Source organism: Phalacrocorax aristotelis, chromosome Z (assembly GCF_949628215.1).
Source record: "Phalacrocorax aristotelis chromosome Z, bGulAri2.1, whole genome shotgun sequence".
Taxonomy (NCBI): Eukaryota; Metazoa; Chordata; class Aves; order Suliformes; family Phalacrocoracidae; genus Phalacrocorax; species Phalacrocorax aristotelis.
In genome coordinates, this window is record NC_134311.1 from 2,248,213 (window position 1) to 2,274,021 (window position 25,809).

At 42.3% G+C, this 25,809-nt stretch overlaps 1 protein-coding gene across 1 annotated transcript in view; it reads left to right on the plus strand.

Moving 5' to 3' along the window:
* The window catches only part of ARB2A (ARB2 cotranscriptional regulator A), a 275,407-nt gene that overhangs the window by 139,746 nt on the left and 109,852 nt on the right, over positions 1-25,809 (plus strand). Inside the window, exon 8 of the mRNA XM_075078204.1 lies at positions 20,447-20,566. Coding sequence (XP_074934305.1) covers positions 20,447-20,566 — 120 coding nt within the window. The remainder of the gene's footprint in view (positions 1-20,446; positions 20,567-25,809) is intronic.

Here is a 25,809-nt window from a genome sequence, read left to right on the forward strand (position 1 = left end):
CTGGCCAGTGTCTCGTAGGACCTACACCAGCAGAGACCTGGTCTAGCAGCTGGGTGCCAAGCAGAGGACTCCAAAGCACCTAAAATGGCACGGAGCACCTACGGTTAGGCCCCCGCCTGATTCCTAAAGGGTCTGATAAGCTTTAGGTTCCTACAGTAATTCCTGTATAAAAGGAAAAATATTTGTATGTCATATTTAATTCTACAGACACTACAATGAACAGGCATCGTACATTAGATAGCTAAATTATGTAGTGTTTAAACTATAGTAGTATTCAATAATTTATGCATAGGCTATTTAGCTTGTGCAGTTAAATTAGGTATTTTTAAAAATCCTGAGATTTTAAAGACTTCTTATGGTACGTTTTCCGTGTGCGAGTCTGGAAAAGTTATATTTGTCTTCTTTTCCTTGAGCAAGTGAGAAATCAGAGGTGCAGATAATCACTGAAGGAAGGTTTTGCATCTCTTCAAGAGCACCACCGGCTCTTCTTTCTGCCATACCTGCTCTTTGTTCCGCATTTCACAAGTATGGTTTAATCAAAGAAAAGGAATAAATCAGGGCCATCTAGCTTTGGTGTCTTTCAAACATTCATTACATGATGCTGACAAAATATGCATTGTTAGACCCGGCTCCTAAAACGTGAGGCAAGCCGTGTGAGTTTCCAAAAGAAAGAACCAGCTTGCGTCTCTCCTCCCACCACGAGCTGTGCGGTGCTCCCGTTGTGCTAAAAAAGACTGTCTCTCACAGGTCAGATGAGTCTTCCTTCCTTTCAGATTGGATTCAGGCTTGGTAAACCTGGCCAGTTAGCGAGCTAATGGTGAAGAAAACTAGCTCAGCAGAAAGCAGACCTACTTGTTGAAGGCAAAGGTGAACAAAATTATTCAAACTTCTTGTAGTTGGATACTGCCTGTCTTTGATGGTAGAGAGGTTGCAGTTAAGGAGTGAAAAGCCCTCGCAGGTCATCTGGTCCATCCTCCTGCCAGTACAGATTGCTGTCTGCAAGTATCCTTTATCATTTATCTTACAGAATCAAAGGATAATATCCTTTTAGCTGATATCCAAAACAAGGATAGTATCCTCTAACCTACAGCATGCAGTTGCACGTTTTGATGCTAGATTTCAGTGTGTTTGGGAAAACTGGCGGAAAAAATTTAGCAGGGGCTCAAGTGGCAACGTACACCTCTTTGCGAAACATGGTTTTTTTTTTCTTGGGGAGCCATCAGCCGTAAGACCATTGATACGGTGAGAGATGAGAATTAGTTTCTGAGGAAAGTACATACAGTCATCTTAAGGTGAATGGCACTGTTGCAAAACAACCCTTTTCTGTGGGGACGTACCACCCCACTCCACTCCTCTGGGAATACCTGAGGCTTTGGGCAGGGGGATATGAGGACTGTACCACTATGCACAGAGGTCATGAAAACAACATTTGCGGAGTCCTAGGAAATGAATGTCAGTGGACAGGGAACCGGGGCACAGGATGCACAGCCCGTTCAAGGATGTTGTTTTCGCCTCATCTGCTACAGAAAACAAAGTGAAAATCCAGGAAAAAATATGGAAAAAAAAAATCTAGCTGGGATTAAGATAAATCTGGAAGTTCCTCTGTAGTTTGCTTGGCTGCCTGCAGCAGTGGTGGCTGCCAAAGGGGCTAGAAGTAGTGGAGGAAACAGTGGCATGGAGGGAAGTGGAATAAACTGCCCAGAAAAAAATGTCAGTTCCTACCCTGCAATTCATAGGTGGCTGACACTGAAATTTCATTATTACGGCCCCTTCCCTCATTACATTTGAAAATCTTTACGAGTTAGGGATTTTACTAACTAAAATCCTTACCTTTTGTGAATTCACTTACTGTGCGATGTTATTTTGAATTATTTGCCTCTTGAGAACAAGGTTCATCTTTCTAATCAGCTCATTGTCATCCTCATACAGGCAAAGAAATATGCCTTATTGTGAGCTCTGAGGAGAACAGTCGTGACCTCCATTCTTGCTGTGCCTTGGTGAACTCTGTGGCCCATCAGCACGCCCTGAGAACTACCCTTTACCAACCTCAGAGCCGTTAACTTCATTTTCATAGTGTCCAGACAGAGGTCTTTCCTAAGGTGGTCTGTTTTGCAGTATCTCCAGCCATGAACTCATCTAAATTTTGAGAAACTTTCCTCATGCTCTCTCAGCTGAACCCTTGTTTTATCCTTCTGTCCCTGGCTAAAAGAGGATGCTAAACTGATCAAAAATGCTTTTTGTCTTTTGTGGTTGGTGGTGTCAGTAGCAGGCTTTCTCCCCTGAATGGGATGCATGCTGTTCAGCCGCACTGTTCCACAGAATGAGTTGATTCTCGTTCTCTTTCTCTGTATTTTTTGATCCATACTTGGAAAGAGTAAATTTGTCAATACACAGTGAGGTATATTTTCTTTATTATCAAGTAATCCTTGAATTTTAGTTAGTTTTCCCAATAGATGGCACTGCTTGGAGAGAAACTACTGAATAAAGTAAGACCGAGTTTCATATAGAGTTACCAAGAGTTCTGTCCGTTGAAGAGCCTTAAGTTTTTCTGGGCTATTAAGCAAGAGTTTGGGAGCTTCTAGTTTGGTACTTCTAGCAAAAGCATAGAGTGAGAAACATACCAGAACTATATTGAATAGGTCCTTGAGAAAGGAGGGGATGTCCCTGGGTTAGTAACATTTAACAAACGTGATCGTGCTTCTCTTACTGGCAAGCTGCGTGAGTGATGATCGGGGTTGCACATGGGGGTCACACAGGTAGATCGTATAGCGGGAGTGATCCTTAGTTCAACATCTGAATGTGCTGAAATAATTTGCTGTGCATCCAGCCAAGTGTCAATTTTTTGGTGCTTTAATACAATACTTCTCCTGGCTGCTAAGCCTCTACGCGTCTGCAAAAAAACAGCAAAAATATTGCATCTGGGTTTGTCATCTCTTTATTGAATTAGGGAGTGAGTGGAAGAGTTGCTCTGTCCCAAAAGACTTACTTTAAAACTTACGCACTGTCTAGTATCACTTAAATTGGAGTCAGTCGTTGTACCTGTAATGCAGCGTGAATTACTTGGGGATTGCGTGCCCCCCTTACACGCACACGCGAGTGCACGTGCGTGTGTGCGCACACAGGCAGTGCCTACGCTAAAGCACACAAAACCTGCACGTGTTCGTGTGTGTTCAGCGCCCTGCAGGCTCTGCAGGGGGTGGGCTCTGACATGGAGTGTGCAGGCATAGGGTACATCAAACTGGAAGGTTTTCTTTTTACCAGAAGCAAAGGTTTAATCAGGACATCCAGTCATATAGTACAGCGAGAAATTTAAAATGGAGTTAATTCAGACCATACACCTGGTCCGTCGTAAGCATCTGCAACTGTGTTTGTTCTTTCGGACTATTTCATTCCAGGATGGTTTTTCATTCCTAGCTGCTATCTTTTCCACCTGCTGTGTAACTGAATAATCTGATTTCATGGATCTTGCAAGTTCAGCCTATATCCTAGAAAAGTGGGCAATTGACATTATCACTTAATTGTGTCACAGCCACTCTGTTCTTAACCTGAGAAAAGAGAAGCCTTAATCGCATGTAGACCTGAAGAAGACAGATATTTATTTCTTTTAGGGATCTGGTTTGCTGAGGAATTCTTTTGGAGTTAGCAAATCAAGTAATGAAGAAATTTAGCAAAGCTTAGGCTGCGTAAGTAGTTTTGAAAGATTTCTGGGTTCTGCAATTAGCTTTGTGGTCTTATCTTTTGATAAGACACATTCCACCTTGCAGTACACCTCTCGGAGCCTCTGGGTACTCCGCTTCTCCTGTTGTCTGAAAAATGAACAAACACATTTGATGACAGGATCATGTTATTCATCATCTGTCCTTTGCACTGGTTGCCAAAAAAGGGTAGGCTTATGTTTAATGGCTGTTGCTTATTTTTAAATCCCCTACCAGTGAAGACCTTGGCCATGTATGAAATCCTCCTCATTGAGTTATGTCAAGCTTTCAGACGCTGCGTGCTGGTTAAGGCTCTGACTGCTTTGCCTTAAGTGGGCAAATGAGTTATTGCTGTGATAGATCTTACAATAACAGCATCTGATTTGATCATGGAGTCCGCTTGTCTTAAATACTTTTCTGCTGCTGTCAGCTTTTGTTCATTATGTCCTTTTACTGTTTGCTTTCCCATTCTGTTTTGAACTACCCCAGCAGACTGGTAGACTTTGGCTGATATTTAAATGGATTTTTATCCCGATGGGCACCAGGCAGTATCATCACAGGTGTGGAAGTTCATATACTGTTGTTATTCTGTTTGCAGTTGTGGTAAATAACCACAACACGGATTTCTAACAACACTATCAAGTAACACCTATTTCTACTCAAAGATAAAGTGACGAGGCAAAATTCGTGTCTGCTGGACTCAGCAAAGACAGACTGCAGTTGCAAAAGGTGACCACTGCCTCAGTTGTGCTGGGGGTCCACAGAGCATAGAAAAGTTGGAGAAGGTTGTGAGGTAGAAATATTGTATATTATTTAATGTCTGCAGTGGTAGCCATCTGCAGAACCTCTCCGGAGTGTGCTCAAAGCCATTCTGTCCCAAATGCACATGGTTCAAGGTTTGGGGAACTTGCACAACGTATGTTTTTACACTTCTGTGACACTGGAACTACAGAGCTCATCCTTTTTGCTTTTGATTGAAAGTATCAGCCACAAACTTGGGACCAGTCCTGGCTGACACTGCGTAGAGCAAGGTGTTGGACTAGATGACCTGCAGAGCCGCTCTCCGGCTGACGTGCTTCAGTGGTTCTGCATTACTAAGTTCCACCTCAGCCCTCAAAGAAGTACTGAAGTTTTGGATAGGGTTTGTGGACATTGTGAAGAGAGGCAAATTTCCCTGCCTCAGAATTTTTGGTACTACCGAGGTTGTGGTTGGCCATCCATTTACAACGAGCAGGCTCAGGTGATTGAGATTGGGAAGCCTACCCAGCTGTTAGCATAGTTAGTACCAAGTGGTCTTGGACAAGTACTGCCACAGAAATGCACCTTGAAAGATACAAGCCCCTCCAGGCAGGCAATGGTGTTTCTTGGCATTTTTAACACAGCCATGTTGAGCAGAGCATTCATGATTTCTTCAGAGATCAAGAAATTCCCCAAGCCAGATTATCTGCTTAAATTTGCTCAAGGACCCTAGAGCAGCACAGCAGTAGGAGTTTTTTCACAGATGTCCTCCAGATGTTATCAGCGTGCCCATTTTTGAATAATGGGAAGGATACGAGTACTGTCCATATCTTTCCTACTCCCTCTTCTTCGTTATTTCTTCAGCAAAAAAGGGATTTATCTACGTTGTTAATTTGAAGTCCACAAACTTTCATTTTAAACTACAAAACAGTTTGTGAGTTTCGGGAGGAGAAAAAGCACCCTGTGACATTCAAATCGATTATTTGCCAAATGTGTGTTTAGAAGAGGATAGACATGGCAGAATATAAAAGGCTGCAACTTTATTAAAGCATTAGTGAACAGTGGTTTAATTAAGCCTGTGCACAACTGCTTCTTGGAAGATTTTGTCTACACTGTTAATTTGAAAGTGAGACCTGAATCTATATCTCAGCTGCAGCCCAGTGCATTAACTACAGGTTGCCTTGAAGCCCTTGGACAGGCCCCCACTTTCTCTTCACCTCTTAAACCCGTGCCCATGTTCATAAAGCACTATGAATTATTTAAGGTACTCCTGTCCCGTTGTCTGTGAGTGCTGTTCATTGGAAGGAGTCTGCTCATGCAGACACCCACGTTGCCACGGCCAAAACTAATCCATGCGGCTTGGTGGAGAGGCGGTTTTGGGTATTCTGGCATGGTACTGGGCTACTGGGCACGGTGAGTGTGACGGCAGTTTGGGGGCTTTGCAGCTCATCTGGTACCTGGCAACTATCAGTTCCTACCATTCGTTGTCAGCTTTATTACTAAACAAGATTTAAGATTTAAAATATGTTAGTATAGAAACATTTGCACTAACAGAGGTAAGCTACCAAAATAGCAAATTATGTTAAACACGGATTGTTAAACAGTATTCAACTGTTGTTATCTGTAAGAGCTATCAGAGCTCTTCCAAAGTCTCAGTTAGCTTGAAGATTGATCAGCTTGAAGGTTGACCAGCTCCCACAGGACACCCAGGACTAGAGACAACTTGCCCAGACCGCTCTTGGGGTTACAGCTTTTGTGTTGCTGCCATTAAGGACAGATCCTCCAGTTGTCCAGGTCCATTCTTCAGCACAATCCCTTTCTTCTCCAGTGCAGGATGAAGCCACTCCTGCTTCTCTTTTCCCATTTATCCACACTTCATTCCCTGCCACCAAGCACAGGGACATTTTGCGGCAATGTGGGGACGTGGTGGGTTGGCCTTGGCTGGCTATCAGGTGCTCTATCACACCCCTCCTCAACTGGGCAGGAGAGGGAAAATACGACAAGACTTATGTGTTGAGATAAGGACAGGGACATCACCCAGCAATTAGAATTATGGGCAGAACAGACTTGACATGGGGAAAGTAATTTAATTCATTGCTAATTGACAATGGAGCAAGATAATGAGAAGTAAAAACAGTCTTAAAACATCTTCCCCCCACCCCTCCCTTATTCCCAGGCTCATCTTCACTCTCGATGCCCGAGCAGCGCAGGGGACGGGGAATGGGGGTTGCAGCCAGCTCATCACGCACCGTCTCTGCTGTTTCTTCCTCCTCACGCCCTTCCCCTGCTCCAGCGTGGGACATTGCTCCAGGTGTACATCTGCACCGTGGACCTCCACGGGCCGCAGAGGCACAGCCTGCCTCACCATGGTCTTCATCAGGGGCTGTGGGGGAATCTCTGCTCCGGTGCTTGGAGCACCTCCTCCCCTCCTCCACTGACCTTGGTGGCTGCAGGGCTGTTCCTCTCACATAGTCTCACTCGTCTTTCTCTCAGCTCCTGTTATGCAGCTTTTTTACCCGCTTCTTAACTCTGTTACCCCAGAGGTGCTGCCGCCATCGCTGATGGGCCCAGCCTTGGCCAGCGGCGGGTCCACCTTGGAGCCAGCTGGCACTGGCTCTGTCGGATGTGGGGGAAGCTTCTGGCAGCTTCTGACAGCAGCCACCCCTGCGGCACCCCTGCTGCCAAAACCTTGCCAGGCAAACCCAGTACAGGGGGTTATGTTCTTCCCTCACACTCTTTTCCTTACAGTCTTGAATAAATTTATTATTATATACCTTAATGAGCACATCACTGGCTTCACCCACAGATGCACTCTACGTCTTGCTTTTGCCACTCACTCCCTCACTCACACAAAGTTATTTCTTCCCTCCCAAAGAGCAAGGGGAAACAAACCTCACGGAACAAAGACTTGAGATATTAAGCAGGAGGAGGTGCTCAATCGATAATGCTCCTATCTCCTGATAAATTTTATTGGCTTCACGCCATCGTTGTTGAGCAAACGGGATGTTTTTTGGGGAGAGGCTTTGGCGATGGGGTGGCATGGCAAAGCCCAGCGAACCGCTGAAATGGGACTTAGCATTTATCAAATATATACGGGGGGCTTTTGTTAGGACTGTTTGTTGTCTATCTTCATCCTGATGTAATGGTTTATAGCAAACTCACTTTGACGAGAAACGGTGGAGGACTAATCTGTAAGATGGACAATATGTGTGCATCGTGATACAGAAAAGTTTAACAAAAGGAACTTGAAAGAGTAGAATTATGTTGAATTAAAGCACAATAAGGTTCAAGGCTCTAAAACTAAGTAACGATTTGAATGGTTGCAGGTGTTGAATCCACTTAATCCTTGTTTTAAAACACGTCAAACAAATGGCGTTGGCTAGTAAAGGATTAAAATGGCATCAAGGACCATTTATAACAGTAACAAAAGCTACATCCATGTGTTTTTTGGAGGTTTTTTTTTCTTATCCCACCCACCAGCATAGATATCATAGGTTATGTATTCTGTAGAAGATACACATTATTCTCAAGATCTTCCATTATCTCTGGAATTTCTGTTCTTTTATTGTTCAGTCTATAATCTCAGTAAGATCCCCAATGTTTGGCCTATGCCACGAGTTAGAAGATTGCTCCCAATTTTCCAGTTAGGTCAACCAAAAAAATTAAGATATGATAGAGGGTCAGTGGAAGAAATTCATATCAAAACAACAGCTCACCATGTCATTGTGACAACCTGCTGTAACAAATGTGCTTCTGTTTTAACTTATGACAATTAATTGCTAAAAGTAATTTAATCTGACAGTGGCAAGATGTTGAAAGACTCGTGAAGATGTCATAAAAGCGACCTTTCTGCCCATGTGCAACCAAAAGCCATTTTTAACAAGGAGCCTCAAAAACAGTACAACTTCTTTTGTACTTTGTTAATTAGTTATTGATTTGAAACAATGCTCTGCCAAATATTGTCAGATTAGCTAGACGCCAGCAAGGTCACGGTGTGACAGTCTAGTCCTGATAATCTTACGGTATATAAGAATTCTTTTTTCTCTGAACCTTTTGTTCTGATATCCTGAGAATTACATTTCCTGGCTTTAGCATTCGTGCTAATTTAAAATACAGCCAAGCTGTCTGTTATGCAGTTGGATGTTTTGAGTTGTTAAAAAACGACATTGCGTTCGAAGAAAATTGCTAATGATCTAACATCTAACGATCTTCAGCGGCGGCAACGCACCGCCGCTGCAACACCAACGCCCTCGCTAATCTGAGTGGGAAAGAGCCGGCTTTAATAAAACAGTCAGTGCGAGGGAGGCGCAGGGTTCAGGACAGAGGTAAAACGAGCAAGTCCTGAGGTTGTTTAGCAGCTCATCAGGATTAAAGATCATGTCCTAGCTTACCTTCTTGCGAAACAAAAATAACGGAGGTGGGTCTGAGGGGGAAAACCAAGGAGCAGAATTAAGGCTTGAGCAGCTCGGCATTCAACTTTTCAGATTACTGAAGTGAGATCCGCCAGAAAACGCAAATCTGAATTTCAGATTGTGTTTATCATCTGTTTGGATAATTATTTTATAAGCCAATGGCAGTTACTTCAAAGACAATTAATTACAGTATGCTACATATTAAGGCACTTCAGCAAATCTTTATAACGCTACATTAAATAAATAGTATATCGGTTTACTTAAAGCACTGAGCACTTTGCTCTCTTTATTAGGAGAAATCAAATAGCTCCGAGCCTGTTAAATCTTTCTTTCACTTAAATAACTGCTCTTGAGTGTATGTAATAAGTAGAGACAAAGATGTCAGGAAGAAAAAATACAGGGCAAAGCCGTTCTATTTAGTTTAACTTGTGTAAGAGATATAAACTCTGTAACAGAGACTTTACAGCCTAGCTTTGTTCTGAAACCATAGCTGTTAATGAAAATACTAAGTTGTTGTTTTACTTAAATGTGTTGAAGTTTGTTAGATTCATTGTTTCCTGTGGTGGGGAAATCTGCATTTTTCTTGGCCAAAATGCTATTTTTCTTGCAATAGCATGGTTTAAAAAAAAAGTCTGTTTCTCATTACAACATATAAACAGATTGAAAGAACTGGAAAGTAAAATAGTCTTCAAGTACTTTAGGAAATAGAAAAATAACACTTCTGCATGACTTCTATTAGGAGTTTTTGAATGTTTCAGATGCATTTGTTTCAAAATAAATTGTTCTTAGTGTTCGGAAAAATACATGTAGTCATTTAAACAACCGGCACGATCTCTCTTGGTGTCTAGTGAAGATAACTCTGTTTGTTAAAGTATTGCATTAATTAGTATTTACTTGTCCCAACAATTAACCTATTAATTGCCAGAAACATGACTGGTAGGGAAGACAGCTGCAAAGATGCAACCTGATGGTGTGTTTTAGAATTGCTCTTTTGTTCCCATAATTCGATCACACAAAAGGCTGTCTTCGGTGATACTTGTTGCGCTAGGCAGAAATATGTTGTGGGCAGAATCTTGATCCCTGAGATTAAATAGTTTGGAAAGAAAAAAGTATGAGGAGACATAAAAAGGTTGCATGTAGAATCTGGGATACCTGCCAGTGGCGTCGCACTGAGTCGCAACTGCCCCAGTCTTTGGGTATTTTTACCAGTTGGAGTCCCTTTGGCCAAACTGCTGTGGTTGTCATTTATGTTAGGATATCTAAGTCCACCCACAGAGGCTGGCAGACGCTGTGCGTGGGGCATCGTGGCACGGGGATTTCCATGCGAACTGCACAGGTATTTGTCAATAGCCACGGTGCAACCGTAGGCGGGACTGGTCTGAGGAACTGTTACTACACCTCTGGTCTGATGAGGTTCCCCATGCAGGATTTCCAAGCTGTTTGCCAGAAGGTGCTGCTTCACGTTCAGGCTTCCTTCGCCTGGAACCCTGCGAGTTATATGGAAAGGGGAAAAAGTACCAAAAAAGAAAAAAACTGAAAGTCTGTCAGAGAGCTAAAAGGGAAATCAGTTATTTTTTCTAAAGTAAAACTTCCTTTGATTCATTTCCCTCCTTCCTCCTATTCTCTTCTCCTGCATCTCTTTCCTCTTGGTGAGTCAGCAATGTTCTTGTCCCCGGACTAAAAAAGACAAATGTCATATTTGTGTTTCTTTACATTCTTGTCTTAATGATAAAATAATTAGCTTAGGTGACTCCTACCGCATCTGTCAATTTGAAAAAATATGAACAAAAAGGATCATGCAGATACTCAGGGGCAAGATCTGTTTTGAAGGAGGGCTTTTAACTATTTACTCTCTGGCTCAGTAGGGAGCAGCTGGCCACTGAAAAACAAACCAGTCATTTAAAAAACCAACCCCTAAGCTTTTGCTGGAGATGATAATTAAGAGCCACTGAGAAACTGATTTTGTCTGAATTTTTCTTCTTTTCTGTGTCCTTTCCTGCACTTTACCAGAAGACGGTTGGGTGGTGATGGCAGGACATGCCAGACTCCAGCAGAAGCAGTAACGGGGAAAATCCAGACTGGAACAACAGCCTGACAAAGTTGTCTTACCCTGGCTGACAAGCAGATGGTTTAACCAGGGAGATGATGCTATAATAACTTTAGAGACTTAATTAATTTAGCCTGAGATCTGGGTTTTACTTTATAAACAGCAAACCCCTTCAAGTCACAGAGTGCCTTGAATTTCCTACTAAAAAGCTGAAGAAGCAGGGAGGGCATTTGAACACAGCAACCTCACGGCAGAAAATATTCCCCATGCAAAAAGGCTGAGCCTGGGCGGCGTGGAGTCGCTGCGGGTTGCACGGGATTCACCTGCAACGCGAACCTTTTAAAAATGCTTATATATTCTTGTGAGGTCCTGACACGGCGGCACGCTGAAGACCTCCTGTGAAGACCTACATTTGCCAAAACTGAAATACAGTATTAGGTCAGTGATGCATTAATGCAGCTGGGACCACTGGCACCTCTGTGAAGAACAGCTGTGGGCGCTGACAACTTCACTCCATGGTTTCAGACCATTGTTTGCCTGTTGAAATATTATAAATGAGGGCTTGGAAGCAGGTCCTGTGGCCGAGAGGGTGGGAAGAGTGTTTTGATTTCCAGGGTCAGCTTGTTCCTCGCTGAGCAGAGGTGGTTAGAGCACTTTGGAGGCAGGAGGAGAGAGTGGTTCTGGGGGTTTTTTTAATGGAGAAGTAGCTCTAGTTTATTGGCCAGGAACTGTACTAGTTGAGTGCTTAGCTGAGAAAACTCTTCTATGGCTTGGAGTTGCTTCGTTTTTTCTCTTGTGTGCAATAAAGCTGGATATAGAGGCGAAAAGTAGCTCCCTCCCGCTGCCCCAGGGGAGGTTAGGATCTGAGCTCCCTCCGTTCGCACATATATATAGCATAGCTCTGAATTTTATTTCCTGACCACCATCACCAGGGAAAGCCCAGCTCGCGTCTGAAGTGGGAAAAATGGGACAGGATCCGAAGTCGTCTTGGACGGTAATTGCAGTGGGAGCTGGGGAGAGCAGGGGCCCCAGGGAGGAGCCAAAATACGAAATGTAAAAAACCTGGCTAGACAGTGTCAGTCCTGCATTAGCTAAAGCTTGTCATTTCAACCCTAATCTCAGCAGTCGTGCCGTAGCAAAGCGTGGGTATCATCACCTCCTCCCAAGCCAGCCCTTCATCCCCTTTGCACTGATGGTGACAGTTTAAGTATTGTCTCAGTCTGCCAAATGCATGTTTGTTTTACATCTTTTACTTGGCTATTAGATATGCCAGATATTGCACATTTCACATAATACTTATTCATTTAGTGGGTCTGTCGAGATTGCCTGCTTTCCTGATAAATTGTCTTGAGTTTTGGAGGTGGGACTAGTCTGTAACTTAATATGATGTATATTTCCCTGCGACAGACTTTCTTGCCTGCTGCTGACTGTATACACACAACATCTTTATTACCAGGGCTTCATAAGCAATATTGGGAACGCTTCCATCACTGGCCCACTTCAGAAATAAAATAGGTGCAAGAAATTACACAGAATCACCCCAGATAGATCTGGGAATAAGACTGAGATCTGTAATATGAAAAATGCAACCTTAAGTCACTTTGCCATATTGCTTTCCGAAACCATGTGCCAAATAATAACCTCGGCTATGCTATTTGTATCTGTGACTCCATGAATGACCAGGCTTGGCTATTGCCATACCTGGTCCCTCCTTCTGTCTCAAAAGCAGCTGCTACCTACTGCCAGAGTATATATCTTGCCCCCATGTCAGAAAGTGCCCTTAAAAAGATAGTATTTTTATTTCCTCAATTATTCCTGCGAGATAAGTGGAAGAGGCTGGCGTTTCTACATCCAAAGGCTCTTGGTTTAATCCCTCCTAAGGTCATAAGTAAGGTAAAATACAATGTGACTGTTTCTGAATGCATATGAACACGGTTGCTGAATGAAATAACATCGCTCACCAGTAATGCATTTACATTATTTCAGTCCTGAATCTTTGCAGGTTCAATGCCCTGCGCTTCTGTATTGCTACACCAGACATTGGTGACCATGAACCCGCTCTGCCACCTGCACAGCTGATCAAATCCTGCTGGGTGTTGTTGTTTTAATGCGGCAAAGTATGCAAGTAAAATCCATACAGAGCCCGTAAATGAAGGGAAGAAAGAAATGTGTCCTCCATTCAGATTTTCAAGGCCAAAGCATCAGTTGTCAATGATTTTATCTCTTCCCCTTTTGCTTTTTTCTCAAGTCATCTCTTTCTCACTCAACTCAGGATGCAGCAACTAAAACATCTCCCGTAACCCACTGCTCAGCCTTCATTTTCCCTGCTTCCCAGCGCTCCCAGCAGGACCTGCTAAACCAAATTTCAGGTGCATGTTGTCAGATTTAGGATTCGTCACAAATTTGCCTCCACCACCACCTTTGCTCCTGTATCTTCTCCCCCGGTCACAGCCGCTTTGCCGCTGAGATGATCTTGACGTTGTTACCCTCATCTGCTCTCTCCTGCAGCCTCCTTTCATCTTGTTTTATACAGCTGGACTTGCCACAGTGCAGGAGGCAGTCCATCGCCATCCTTCCCGAAAACCCAGGTATTCAAAGAGCTCTGCGAGAGCCAACCCATCTCTGTGTGTGTGTATCTCCATATAGGTAGCGCACAGACTAGTGTTACCCATTCCAGCAAGTAAAGCAGAAATACAAGTCCTACTGTTAGTAAAATGTCCTGCTGCCTCCTGGGATCACCTGTCAGGCTGGAGTAGAAAACATTTCAGAAATACTTGTGCAAGAGTTCTCTCGGCTCTGTGATTAGAAGGGTGAAAAAAGATCTTCAGCTAGATGGGATGCCTCCTGATGCACTGGAATTTCTCCGTTAAAGATCGAATCTTGTTAAATCACCTGAGCTAGACACTTTAAAGTCTTGTCGTCAGGTATTTATGCTGCAGAAAAATATTACTACCAGATCTTTGCTTCCACTTCTTTTCCTGTTTTAGATTTCTATCCTTTCCTCTACTTTATTCCTCTTCTCTGGTTGTAATGCTGTAGCTGCTGTCTTTGAGGAAAAAAAACCTCACATGCTGGCTCTCTTTTTGCCTTCCATTCCAGCTTTCTTGCCTTCAGAGCTTCTTAGACCTTGTCCTGCACTGAGGTTTTGGAGCTGCTTTGGTGATAATGAACCATCATATGGTTTCATTATGTTCCACCCTAATTAAACAGGTTTTGTCTCATGTAAAGAGACTTGATATCCCCTTCTTTATTTTAATTTGAGGGTTGTGAAAGGACGGAAGATGTACAAGGAGAATGTAAATGTAATGTAAATGCAAGCCCAGAGAAGAAGGGAGTGCGGTGGTGGGAGGACGTGAGGGGGGCACCAGGGCTGCGAGGGGCAAGACGGCCTATTCCCAGTGGTGGCAAACCCCAAGTGCCCATCTCTCGTTGTTGGGTTCTTCAAAGGGCTGAAGAGTTGTTTTTAACTCTGCTAGCATTCAAGCAAGTGGCAGAGTCCCTCCGGATTTATTTGGTACTTAATTAGGCCAGAGTTTCACAAATCCTGCCATGGCAGTAGCGTGGATTAAAATCTTCCCCGCTCGTTTGCCTTCGACATTCATCGCCCAGGCCTTCTGGCTTCTATATTCACATACATATGTATATAAACTTGATTTTGAAAGTCTTGCTTTCTAGTCAGAGAACTCTTCCAGTGAAATCCATCTAATTTTTACTGGGTCCATTGCCTAAGAGTGCTGCAAAATGTGATGCTGGTGTGGGTCAGATTGTGATAACGAAGAACTGCATAGCAGCAGGGAACAAACTGTATCCCTTCACTGTTTATTTCAGACCTCCAAACATACAATTCTCTCTTAAAAGAGCAAGGTTTTTGTACAGAAAATATCTCTTTTATGGTACGGAAGATACCGGTGTTAGCCGGTCTCCACTGAAAACATCCTGGATTGCTTTAATGACAAACCGCTACTTTTCTAACTTATATTTTTACATTGTTATATTCATGTTACATATCATCTTTAATGTAATAATTTTTCAGAAGGGTTGGGGAAGAGTTTGTCCGCCCCAAGGCTCGCTGAGGCAGTGGGCCGAGCTGTACACAACTGCGATGGTCCTGCTGGTGGGGAGGGATCCAACAGCTCCGGGGAGGGATGGGAGACAGGAGACCTGAGCCTTCTCCATCTCTCTGCCTTGCAGCCAGTGTGCGGTTCTGCTTTCCCGTATTTAACACATGTACCATACTTGTTTACAGTAGCTCATCAAGCTAGAAGGAGAAGTTGTTTTGCTGTGATAAGCGGTAATTATAGAAACCACCTTCAAGTAAATTGTTAAAAGGCTATTCAGTTGTATGGCATATTTCCCTATTTGTATGCATTCCACTTTCCACTTGTTGCAAAAAAATGTGATTCCAACTCCTTGATTTTAAAAAAAAAAACAAAGCAAAAGGAGAGAGCTGTCACCACAGCTTAAAACTAATTTGATTTTCTTGATTTGATTTTTTTGAGTTTCGATGAATTAGAAGTTTAAGATGGGATGTGAGCTGCTCTGCCCCAGTGAAGTCCGTAGTAGTTCAAGGTCTCCAGCTCTTGCCCCATCTGTAACTTTCCAGCAACAGGTTACTTTAAAAAAAAAAAAAAAAAAAAAAAAAGAAGAAGTAAAATTTGGCATTGAAACAGGAAATATGTGAACCTGTCACAGTAAGCAGTCTCAAAGGGCAAGCTGCTTTGCAGGAGCTAATTAACCTTAGGAAATAATTACACAAATATGCAAATGTTGTTTAGATAATTCCATGTGTTATCAACTCAGGTAGTCCATCATAACTGCAGACCTTGCAACATCTAGGTGTTAGAATCTGGCATAGTTGATAAGGCTTTGGTTGCTGCATCACTTCAGCTTGGTATTTGACAATGAATGGCTGTGATATTACATTAGTAAATCCAACCTGGTTTTTGAATGCAACAGAACGTAACACCGTATTCACTGTGTGCGCACTGCTTATCTCCCTATTCCTACTGGCTCCAGCCATTAAAATGTTATATACCTCTCAACTGCTAATGCTAGCAATATTGGAAGAAATGACAGGCCAAAATCTGTGGTGTCCTACTCCACGTTTTTGCACAATGGATGGCCCAAGAATTTACCCACAATCATTTGGGGTTTTCAGGGACTTAAAAACTATTACAGAGAAAATCTTTAATCTGCAAGCCGGCCATCTCAAAGGAAATCCTCTTACCAAAATGAGACGAGGAGCAGCGCTTTATACAAGCAGGTTTCTTTTAGCATTGTGTAGACCCCAAGACAACGTAGTGACGGGCTGCCGTTCTTGGTATGAGGTCCTCCCAAAACCAAGCCCAGCTGGTCTAGGCTGGAGCAGCCCAGGACATCCCTAACCCATGCCAGGACCTGAGTCGAGGCTGAGCCGATCGGCAGCCAGCAACCTCTTCCCTACCGCAAGCTGCTGCTTCAAGCAACTGTAGGAGAGGTTCTGGCCCTGGGATATTAAATGGCTTCATATATATGAGAAACATGAATTTATTAATCATTGTCATATTATTTTCATAGACGATTAAACTGTTTGATTAAACTTGTGATATTAAAACGAAAAGCTCCTTATTAACCATTTATGATCACTTTTTGAGCAATCGCTATTTTGGTTTAAAAAGTGACGCATTCTTTATACATAGTTAAGAGACAGTGTTTTAAAAATACTTAAAAACGTGTCTTCTATCGCTAGAATAAGGAATCTGTTCTTGAACCAGTATTTGCAAATACTTTTCTTTTCTACGTGAAATAAAATTTCATTCTCTTTGCAAACGCTTGATTTCTCATTCAAAAGGAGCATGTCCACGTGGCAAGAGCACCTTTTTGATTAGCCCTGTGCAGCTGTCATTAACTGAATCAGAACCCGACATCTGGCTACTTAGATTCTATATCACATTTACGGATGGCCCTTCTATAACAGGTTCCAGAAATGTGTGCCTCCTCCAGCACCCAGGAAAAGGAATAAATATAGCATCAGCGATCTAAAATACCTCAGCAGTACTTGTGTTAAAGGATTTTAACTACCTTTATCTCCAAGGCAATCTTCAGTGGGATTTGCTGCATGCAAGTATGAGAGGTGTTCAATATCTGATAGTCCCCGTAGCCCTGGTAGTCACTGATGGCAAGTGAGGTATATTTGCTCTGTTTTTATCAGTGAAAAGGACTAAAATGCAATAGTTATTGGGAAAAACACATGGACGTCTCTTCATTTATTGGCAGATTAAAGGGCAAATCTTACCGATAGTATTCCATTAAAACTGGGGGCAGGTAAGATTTTGCATGGTGGGAGCACAGGCAAAGGTCGCACCTTCAGTGCTCAGAGCCGCTGCCCCATTCCCCACCCCGGCACCACCGAGCTGGGGCGCAGGAGGAGAGTCGGGACGAACCTGCTCTGCAGCAACCCAACATCACCCTCTTTTGGGTTACTTTGCATGGGGTGACCATCACACAGAGGCCTTTTCACGTGACGTGGTTCTCTGGTTTTTTTTTCTTTTATTTCTAATTCTGTATGTTGTGGGGAGGGAGATTTTCAGAGCGATGAAGACCCATAGCTGTGACTTCTGCACCTCTGAAAAATCAGACTGCTTGTTTAGACATAGAATTGCAGATGACCAGCTTCCAGCAGCTGGAAATTTAAGTTCAGCTTTCCCGGCACCTTTCCATCTCGGTCTGTTTCACAAATGAGAATGCACTCAGCCTCGGCTGCCTTCGGAGGTGCATAGCGTGAGTTCTCCATTCCTTTCCGCACAATCCTACAGATAATTATGTAAAGCATGACCAAGAGGCCCCCCACTTTATCAAATAACTTAACAAGGTGGTACATAACTGCACTGAAAAGCCGCAGTGAAAAGAAGGAAAGCAACAGCTGCCTGAAGCTGTCACCTTTCATACTGAAACCATGGTATCCAGCCTCATAATTTAACCCAGGCCAAGCAGAGTTGGTTAATCCCCGAGTCCTTGCGGACCCAGCGTGATTTGAAATCCTAAGGAGATGGGCCGTGTTCTGCGGTCGGCCGTGCCCGCTCCCGCAGCCAGATGTTTCTGGTACAGACATGGCACCGCTTTATTCTCGGTCCGAGTCGTTTAAAATACAGGCTTGTTACGAGGGGAAAAAATGAGCAGATGCTCTGAAGAAAGAGCTTTTCTTCTCAACAACACGACTCCTCCGAACTCCTCCTCACGCTTCCGTGCGTTCCTTGCCGTGTTCAGGGTTTAGCGGAGTAGGTACAGCAACAGAGTTTATCCTGATGTTTTATGGGTTTTTTTCACCAGTAACAAAGGAAACTGTACTTACAGTATGTATCTGACTTCTTCTAGCTCATTTCTTTTTGCTTTTATAAAATCCTACTGAGTCTTTGTACTGGGCTGTGAAGCTGTGCAGTTAATGGTTTGGTTTACTAGACCACTGGTTATGCTTTAATTGGTAGAAGGTTTTTCGGGCTGAGTTTCTGAATCCTTCAGAAGCTTCTTGCTGCTGTCTTAGTCTTGTGGAAGCCCTCAGTTTGTGTGCTTTTCCCAGCAGCGTGTAGAATAATAAATACAAAATACCCGCAAATGTGATATTTACCAGAAACAACCTCTTCTTTTTGTCAGAACATTAAACCAGGGTTATGCACCTGTACAAAAATTGCTGTTATGAGAATTAATGGTAACATTATAATTGAAAAGCAAATATCTTCTGAATATTTAACTAAAATAAATCTTTTAGACAAACTAGTCATTGTAAAACTCTCCTGGTGTTTTAATGTGCCTTTTCCATATGTATCATAATTGGAGCACATCACTTTTCCGTAGAAAACTCCAGTTCAAGTTGTCCTTCAGCTTTATCTTAATAACTGCTCTGTCAATCATATTTTCTTTATGAAATTTCTTTTGAAAATCTTCCCTCTTTCCTCACAAAGGGAGGAGTCTTTACCTCCTTTACCTATCTCTACAGTCAAATTTCAAAACAGTGTTGAAAGAAAATAAGCCCTTTCTCACACTGAGGTGGTTTACTATAGTTGATGCATAATTAGTTAAAACTATGTTGTGTCATGGTCAGTCAAGAGCAGAATCTGTCCAGGATTAAGAAGAATACCTTTGTTGCTTTTTGGCAAATTGGATAAATATGTTTTAATCGCCGTTACCTTAGAGAAAAAAAAATTTTAGAAGCATATAATTGTTTTAAAAGCTTTGGGTCTGGATCCATAAAGATTTGTAGCCATCTCACTCTTACTTAGATTAGGGACGAGAATAGAAGTAAAAGCTAAATCCACCACGTTGTTTAGTTGTCTGTCTTCTCATTGATTCTAGAGACTCATAAGAGCTTAAATTCCCAAAATTGTGTTTCAGAATGGAACCAAGACCTAAATCACTTCAATGTTCTTGGTAAATGTACAGTAAATCACGCAGTAATTAACATCATCCGATTGCCAGTGGCTTTTACTGGTTTTTGCTTTATTTTCCCCAAGGAACTGAGGTCTATGCCTGGGTCACCCAAAGGTACGAAGTTGTTGGTGGAGCAGCGCAAAGGGGAGAGGGATGCAAATTTTAGGCAATGTCGTGACCTCGACTGATCAGCTCTTTCTGGCACAAGAGAGCCTGGGAAGAGCCTGCAGCGTTGTCCTAGAGAGGTGTGAAATCCTGGTGGGGCAGGGGACCTAGCAGAGCATCTTACTCTCGTCACCTGAGACGGCACAGATTTGTAGTTACGACATGGACAACCTGAGAAATCAGTAAAATATAGAGGGGTTACAGGGCTTTGCGAGAGCCTCTAGGGTAGAGGTGGGAGTGCACAATCCCAATGTTTGAGGAGAGGGTACTAAAACCAGTGTAAATCGCCCCAGTGCCTTCAGTGACTCTTCCGCTGACTGGCATTCACAAATTCTTGTTCAAAAATAAGAAAAAACACTCCCCTAACTACCAGAGACTCCAAAGCAACGTCTAATGTTTAAGCAGTCAAGAGGTGTTTTATCTGCGCTGTGTCTCATAGTCTGTGTTGCAAAAACTAGCATTTAAAAGAGTAGTTGCAAATACCATAATTTTAATCTTTGGCAGATTTCTGTTGGCCTGTAATATGAAAAAATTGTGAAGACTGAAATTATATTTATGTTGTTCCTGCTTGTTTTTATTTGTTTTATCAGACTAAGGCTTAACTACCTCAAACAAACCATCAGTGAACAAACATTTGACAAAGAGTTGTCAAAAGAATGAAAATCAGAGCAGTGGCTCATAATTTCTTTGAATGCCTCTGTTTAGCTGAATTGCCATCATGGTATTTAGACAAAATTTTGCAGATGCATAATTTTTGTTGTATTTATTAAAACAAGCTGCCATAAAGCAACAGTTTTACTGCCTTTAAACTGCAATCTTAAATTTCTTCTATTTAGACAAACGAATATGTTCTTTTTTTGACACTAGAGTGTATTCGTTTGAGGTTTGTTTTAACAAAACAATTTAACATATAGGAACACGTGGCTTTTAGACAGAATTGCCAGTTTTTAAAAGGTAATTGTCGCAAATGTAATTTCTTTCCGCAGGATAATGGATCTCCTGAAGAACATGCAATTTATGTTTGGGACCATTTTATTTCCCAGTCAGCTGCAGAGAACGTGTTTTTTGTTGCTCACAGTTATGGTGGACTTGCCTTTGTAGAGTTGGTAAGTGTGACTTCTCCATTGCCTTCTTTCCTGAAGTCTTTCACGGAATTTCTACATTCTTTGTGATCAGCTTCTTGAAAGCAAGCCATTTAGGAACAACTTTGAACCAGTGGTCAGATACAGATCTGTGAGGATTTCTTTGCAGCTGGAAGGTCACTGCATTTTTCTCTGGTTTTGTGTTAAGACAATAAGTTCCCAAGCATGTACAAACCTGAAGGGCTGTGGGAAAACGAAGTGTTTCAGATCCTCCTTGTCCAGACTACGTACCGAAAGGCAGCACTCAGTGAGTTTCTGCATTGGGGCAGAAAGACTGGAGGTAAAGACTGAGAGCATAAAAACACAGTTTTAAAGCAAAGTCACATTAACTAATACACCTTTTTGTATACAGATTGGAACTAAACGTGAGGGGAAATTTGGGGGTGTTACCCGATTTTGCAGTTATTCCACAGAGGTCTGCAGAAGTTGCTGGGAAGACTTTTTTTTGCCTTTTATTAGGCTCTGGATAAACTGTGCAGTGATCAGAGGTGGGGAGGACGCTGCGCGGTGTAAAGCAGCCCCACGCCAGGTGCTGGGACTGCTGAACGTCCAGTCTGTCAGTCCTTAACCCTTTTCTCTAAAGGCAAATTCGTTGACCTCATATGGAGCACGAAGTTGCCTGTGGAACTTGTGTACCGTTCTTCAAGTGTCGCTGTCCTCTCCTCACTTAATTGCAAAATTCTGGTGTAATCAGGATGTGTTTTATTGAATAAGAAAAAAAAAAAAGTCCTGTTTATTGTGGAAACGTAAGTTGCAGAACACTGCGGTTGGTTTTGTTGCAGACACAGGAATCAGCAGACGTGTATGTACATCTTTTGTCTATAGCATGGTACTTTAACTGAAAGTCATTAAAAGTGGTTCTTGAATGCCTCAGTTAAGAAAAAGTGTGCATGAGTGTTTTGTTTTTAATCTTGTGCTGCTCTGAGTAGCAAGAAGAATCTGGAGCAGGACAACTTATATTATTTTAAGAATTTAAGATTTTTTGTTAGCCCTTTCCATTTGTAGAAGTTAAGGCCATTTTGATTTTGCCTGTGCTTCCAGAAGAGTATTTTTGAAATACATATGATGCGTACGGATTTGAGACTTGAGAACAGTTCAGCTGATCATTTTCCACAGGTATTTTATTACCAGGTCAATAAATAGTCTCAAAACTGAATTTTTAAGAGATCACATTAGTGAGGATGTATAATTCCTTCTATAACCACAAATTCGGGCATGCAAAGGGTTGTGTAGTGTGTGCCTGTTGCTCCTTGGATGGGTGAGGAGCATCTCTTCTGCCTTGGCTTCCCCGAGCTGTGATTTTCAGCTGCCCTGTGTTTCAGCCCAGGTTGTTCTGGTGTGCCTCGTCTGTCCAAAGCGAAGCGTTAGCAGAATTTCTGTAGGTTTTGTAAAGCCACGTTGCTTGGGCCGCTGGACGCCCTACAGATGCATATGCTTAGCACAGGGCAGGAATAATAATCCACAGGAGACCTTTCTCAGTGTTTCCTAAACAAAGCGCTTATTCGAAGGAGGCTTGGGGAGTTTTTCCATCACATCTCAGTCAATGGCTTGAGGTGGCATGGGTAACAGATGACCAACGTGTCATTCCCATTTTGCCTGTTTCTCTTGTCACACTGGTGGATATTCCTTCACTTTTGTTCTACTTTAATATGAAGCACACAGATGTTTCAGAACAAGACTTGACTTCTGACCTTGGGGCTTCCAGGGTCAGGGTGCTCAGGGCCTGTGAAATTATCACAAGCTGAGCTAAAGTTTTTATCCATCGCAGGAAGCAACCAGTAAGTAAGAAGTTAAAAAGGAGCTTTGTCAGAGAGACAAGATGGTCTCAGTAAGGGTCAGCTTCTGTAGTCTGCTGTCTCTGCAGGAGATGCATGCCTGAGAGGAAGAATATAATATATAACCATTGGCACATCACATATCTGACATGCAAAACTAGACCTGAGAAGTATATTTAATGTAGCCTGATTGTTCTTTAAAAAAATCACAGGATATTAACACCTGGTTTTGGAAGAGGTGGTTTGGTGTCTGGGCTCCACTGAAAGCCATTTAATTAAATAATGCCTACACAGATGCAGATGTCATTGAAATAAACCTTGGACTGTTCTATCACAATATTAATTTGTAAGATTTTATTTTGTTACGATCTCCTTTCTCTTCAACTTTATATCCATATGGCACTTAGTAATTGCAAAGAGCTCAAAAAATAAGAACTGGAGCAGCTGATGGGCAATTACTGTCTTGTGACAAATACATGTTCGATCACTTCACTTTCTTTCCTGCTCTGCGTGGGGGAGATGATGGTGAGGGCGATAGAGCCGCTACACCGTATAGTAACCGTACCACCTCTACACTTGCTATGCAAGAATTTGGGGTCAACTGATTCGTAAAATTGTAGGTTACAGTAGTTACGGAGACCTGTTGCACAGCTGCTCCTTCTGCATCCGCGCCTCCTATAAGGGAGCACTGTGAAGCATATGTCTCTCATTTGGAGCGAAGGATTCCGCCTGGGCCCTCTGCATTTTATTGTGCCCACAGGGAAAAAGAAAACAAGCAAAGAAGTCCAAAAACATTTGCGTTTTCAATGAATATCTTTTAAATTCACTTTGCAAGTTCATCGCTGCAAGGTCTGTCCCAGTGGCCTGCAGTCACCTCGATCACAGAGATTCCCCAGCCCATCACTTCGTCACGGCGCAAGGCTCTCGATGAAAGCCTGACGTGCTGGCGTTAAGCAGAGAAACCCAGCGAAACCTGATATGAAGCAAAAACTCCTTCGTGTTAGCTCATACCATCATGTGGGAAGAGCTGCTGCTCTCCTGGGGCCGCGCGGGGAAGTGTTGGCCCTTGCAGGGGCAGGACGCGTCCAGGTGCCCCCTTTGTGTGGGGCTGCTAAAGGTGCTGGCGGGGGAAAAGCAGCTCTGCTTTGCCTCGTCCCTTTGCTCTGCAGGTCTCCGGACTCCAGCGCTGGGTTGTGACCATGCATTTTGGTGGGAAACTCAAAAAAGAGCACATATGACCATCGCATGTGAAACAGGTATAAAAGGAGGAACGTTTTTGCTTACAAACCTTTGGTGGCCAAACCTGTTCTTCATTCCGAATTTTATCTCACCATAAAAATCAGGCTATGGTTTGGAAGTCCTTCATTAAACAAACCAGTAAAAACTTGGCTGCAATTTTCAAATACATGCCACAGCATCTAACATTTTTATTGGTCTTTGCAGCTTTTTAATCTGCATTTTTGCATGTCTGTGATTGCCTGATGTTAAGAAAAACAGGGTGAGTCTGTAATACCACGCCTGAACGCACAGAAACTGTTACCCAGTTACTGCAACGTAGGCACACGATTTCTGTACCTTGCTGGGTCATAGATTACTAGGGGAATAATTGAAAGTGATTGAACATGTGTGGGAAGTAAAGTTCCACCAATAAATGTAATTAGTTGTATTGTTTATAGCTTGAATTACAAATGCTAATCATAAACCATATGCTAAAATGTATCTTAATATTTAGTAATTAAAACTTTGTGTAATTGTGGTTTGAAATTAAATGTGCATCTAATAATATCTACAAGTAAATTGCTTTTTGAATACACAGCACTAAAAATAGTGGTTGGGTCACTGTGTTCTGCTAATTACCGATTTTGAAAAACACAAGCCATGATTCATGAACACATCTCAGCGTCTTACTTCTGTTATCCCTTACACAGTGTAGTCGAGGATTTATTTTCAGAAGCAGCTTGCTGTAGTTGACGGTAAATTGTGGAACTTTCCCAACTCCTAGCTTATAATAATTTTATGAAATTTAACAGAAAGTGAGAATTTCAAGTTGATGGAGTCAATTTTATATTTAGTTTACAGAAAATAAGTTTCTGGTACAACGCCTCCTTTGAGTTTTTTCTGCCAAATTTTGTGGGTTTACAATTATTTTGCTTTAAAAAGAATGTTTTCCCTTGGCATTGCCTGCATGAAGGACCTGCGCAGGAGAAAAGATATATTGTGCCCCCGTGCCTACCTGAGTGCTCTGGCCATCCCCTGCAGATCTGACAGCGGCATCAGGGCCTGGCTGCACGTAGAGGGGACAGGAAGGGTGGTCCCAGGATGCTGCGTGACATGTAAAACTAGCCGCGTCCATCATTGTAAAAAACACATGACAACTACTCATTTTGGAATCATGAGAGGAATTGTTAAATCTAAGCTTTCAAAATTGTCAATTAGGTATTCAGTATCCTGAGATTTAAAAAAAAAAAAAAAAAGGATTTTGTGGCAGATTTCTCCTGTTCGCCTCCTATATTCATGAGACCTTAGGCTTTGTATTTTCAAGGGTTTCCTCGGCACCTTCTGAGCACGCAGTGTAGCTGGTTTGTTTTAATTTTAGTTAACTAATGTCTTTAAGGAAAAAATCCACCAAATATAATGGGAATCGTGACAAAATTGTGAGAATCGGTAGTGGTATCGCCAGCTTACAGCATTCATACTGCTGTAAAAATACAAAGCGCACGGGGGAATGTAATATAATTAAATTAGGAGAAGGAAAGTAGGTTCTTTGTCTTTGAGCAGATGAGAAACTATTCATTATGGTCTTTGTTGGCTAAAATGTTGGATGTATATGTTGACAGTTTGCACAAAGGTGTAGATAAAAGTATGTGTGTGTGTATTTTTAGGCAGCTTTGTTAAAATGAGAGCCCTTAAAACACACTGTTCAAATTACTGTACCCACTGTAACGTCCTAATTCCATCAAAATCAGCCAATTTTGTCCACTTGAAATAATTTTAGGTCCATCATTTTCAGATACGCTCTGCGATACACTGCCACTTCATTTTGTTGTATTGTGCTGAGTACAGCAAGGACCTGACCCTGGCTAGAGCTGATAGGTGCCATAATAATAATGATGATAAACGGACACCTGCTGAGCTACCTGGGAGTCTCTGGGGCTGCGTCAGTATTCCGACACAGGCAAAACGCAATTTAAAAGCCTTAATGACTGGGCTGTGAACCTGTCATTAGCTTTTCATTAATTTAATTTCCTGAAATTTCTGATTGAATCGTTAGTTGTATCCGGCTTTTTATTTATATACACTTACATAAATATATCTATCTACCTTCTTTTTATGTTTAGTTTGGCTCAAGAATTGATAAGCATAGAGCAGGTATGGTGGATATACAACTCTTAATTCCCCTGGCTGACATATTGCATTGAAATACGTCTACTG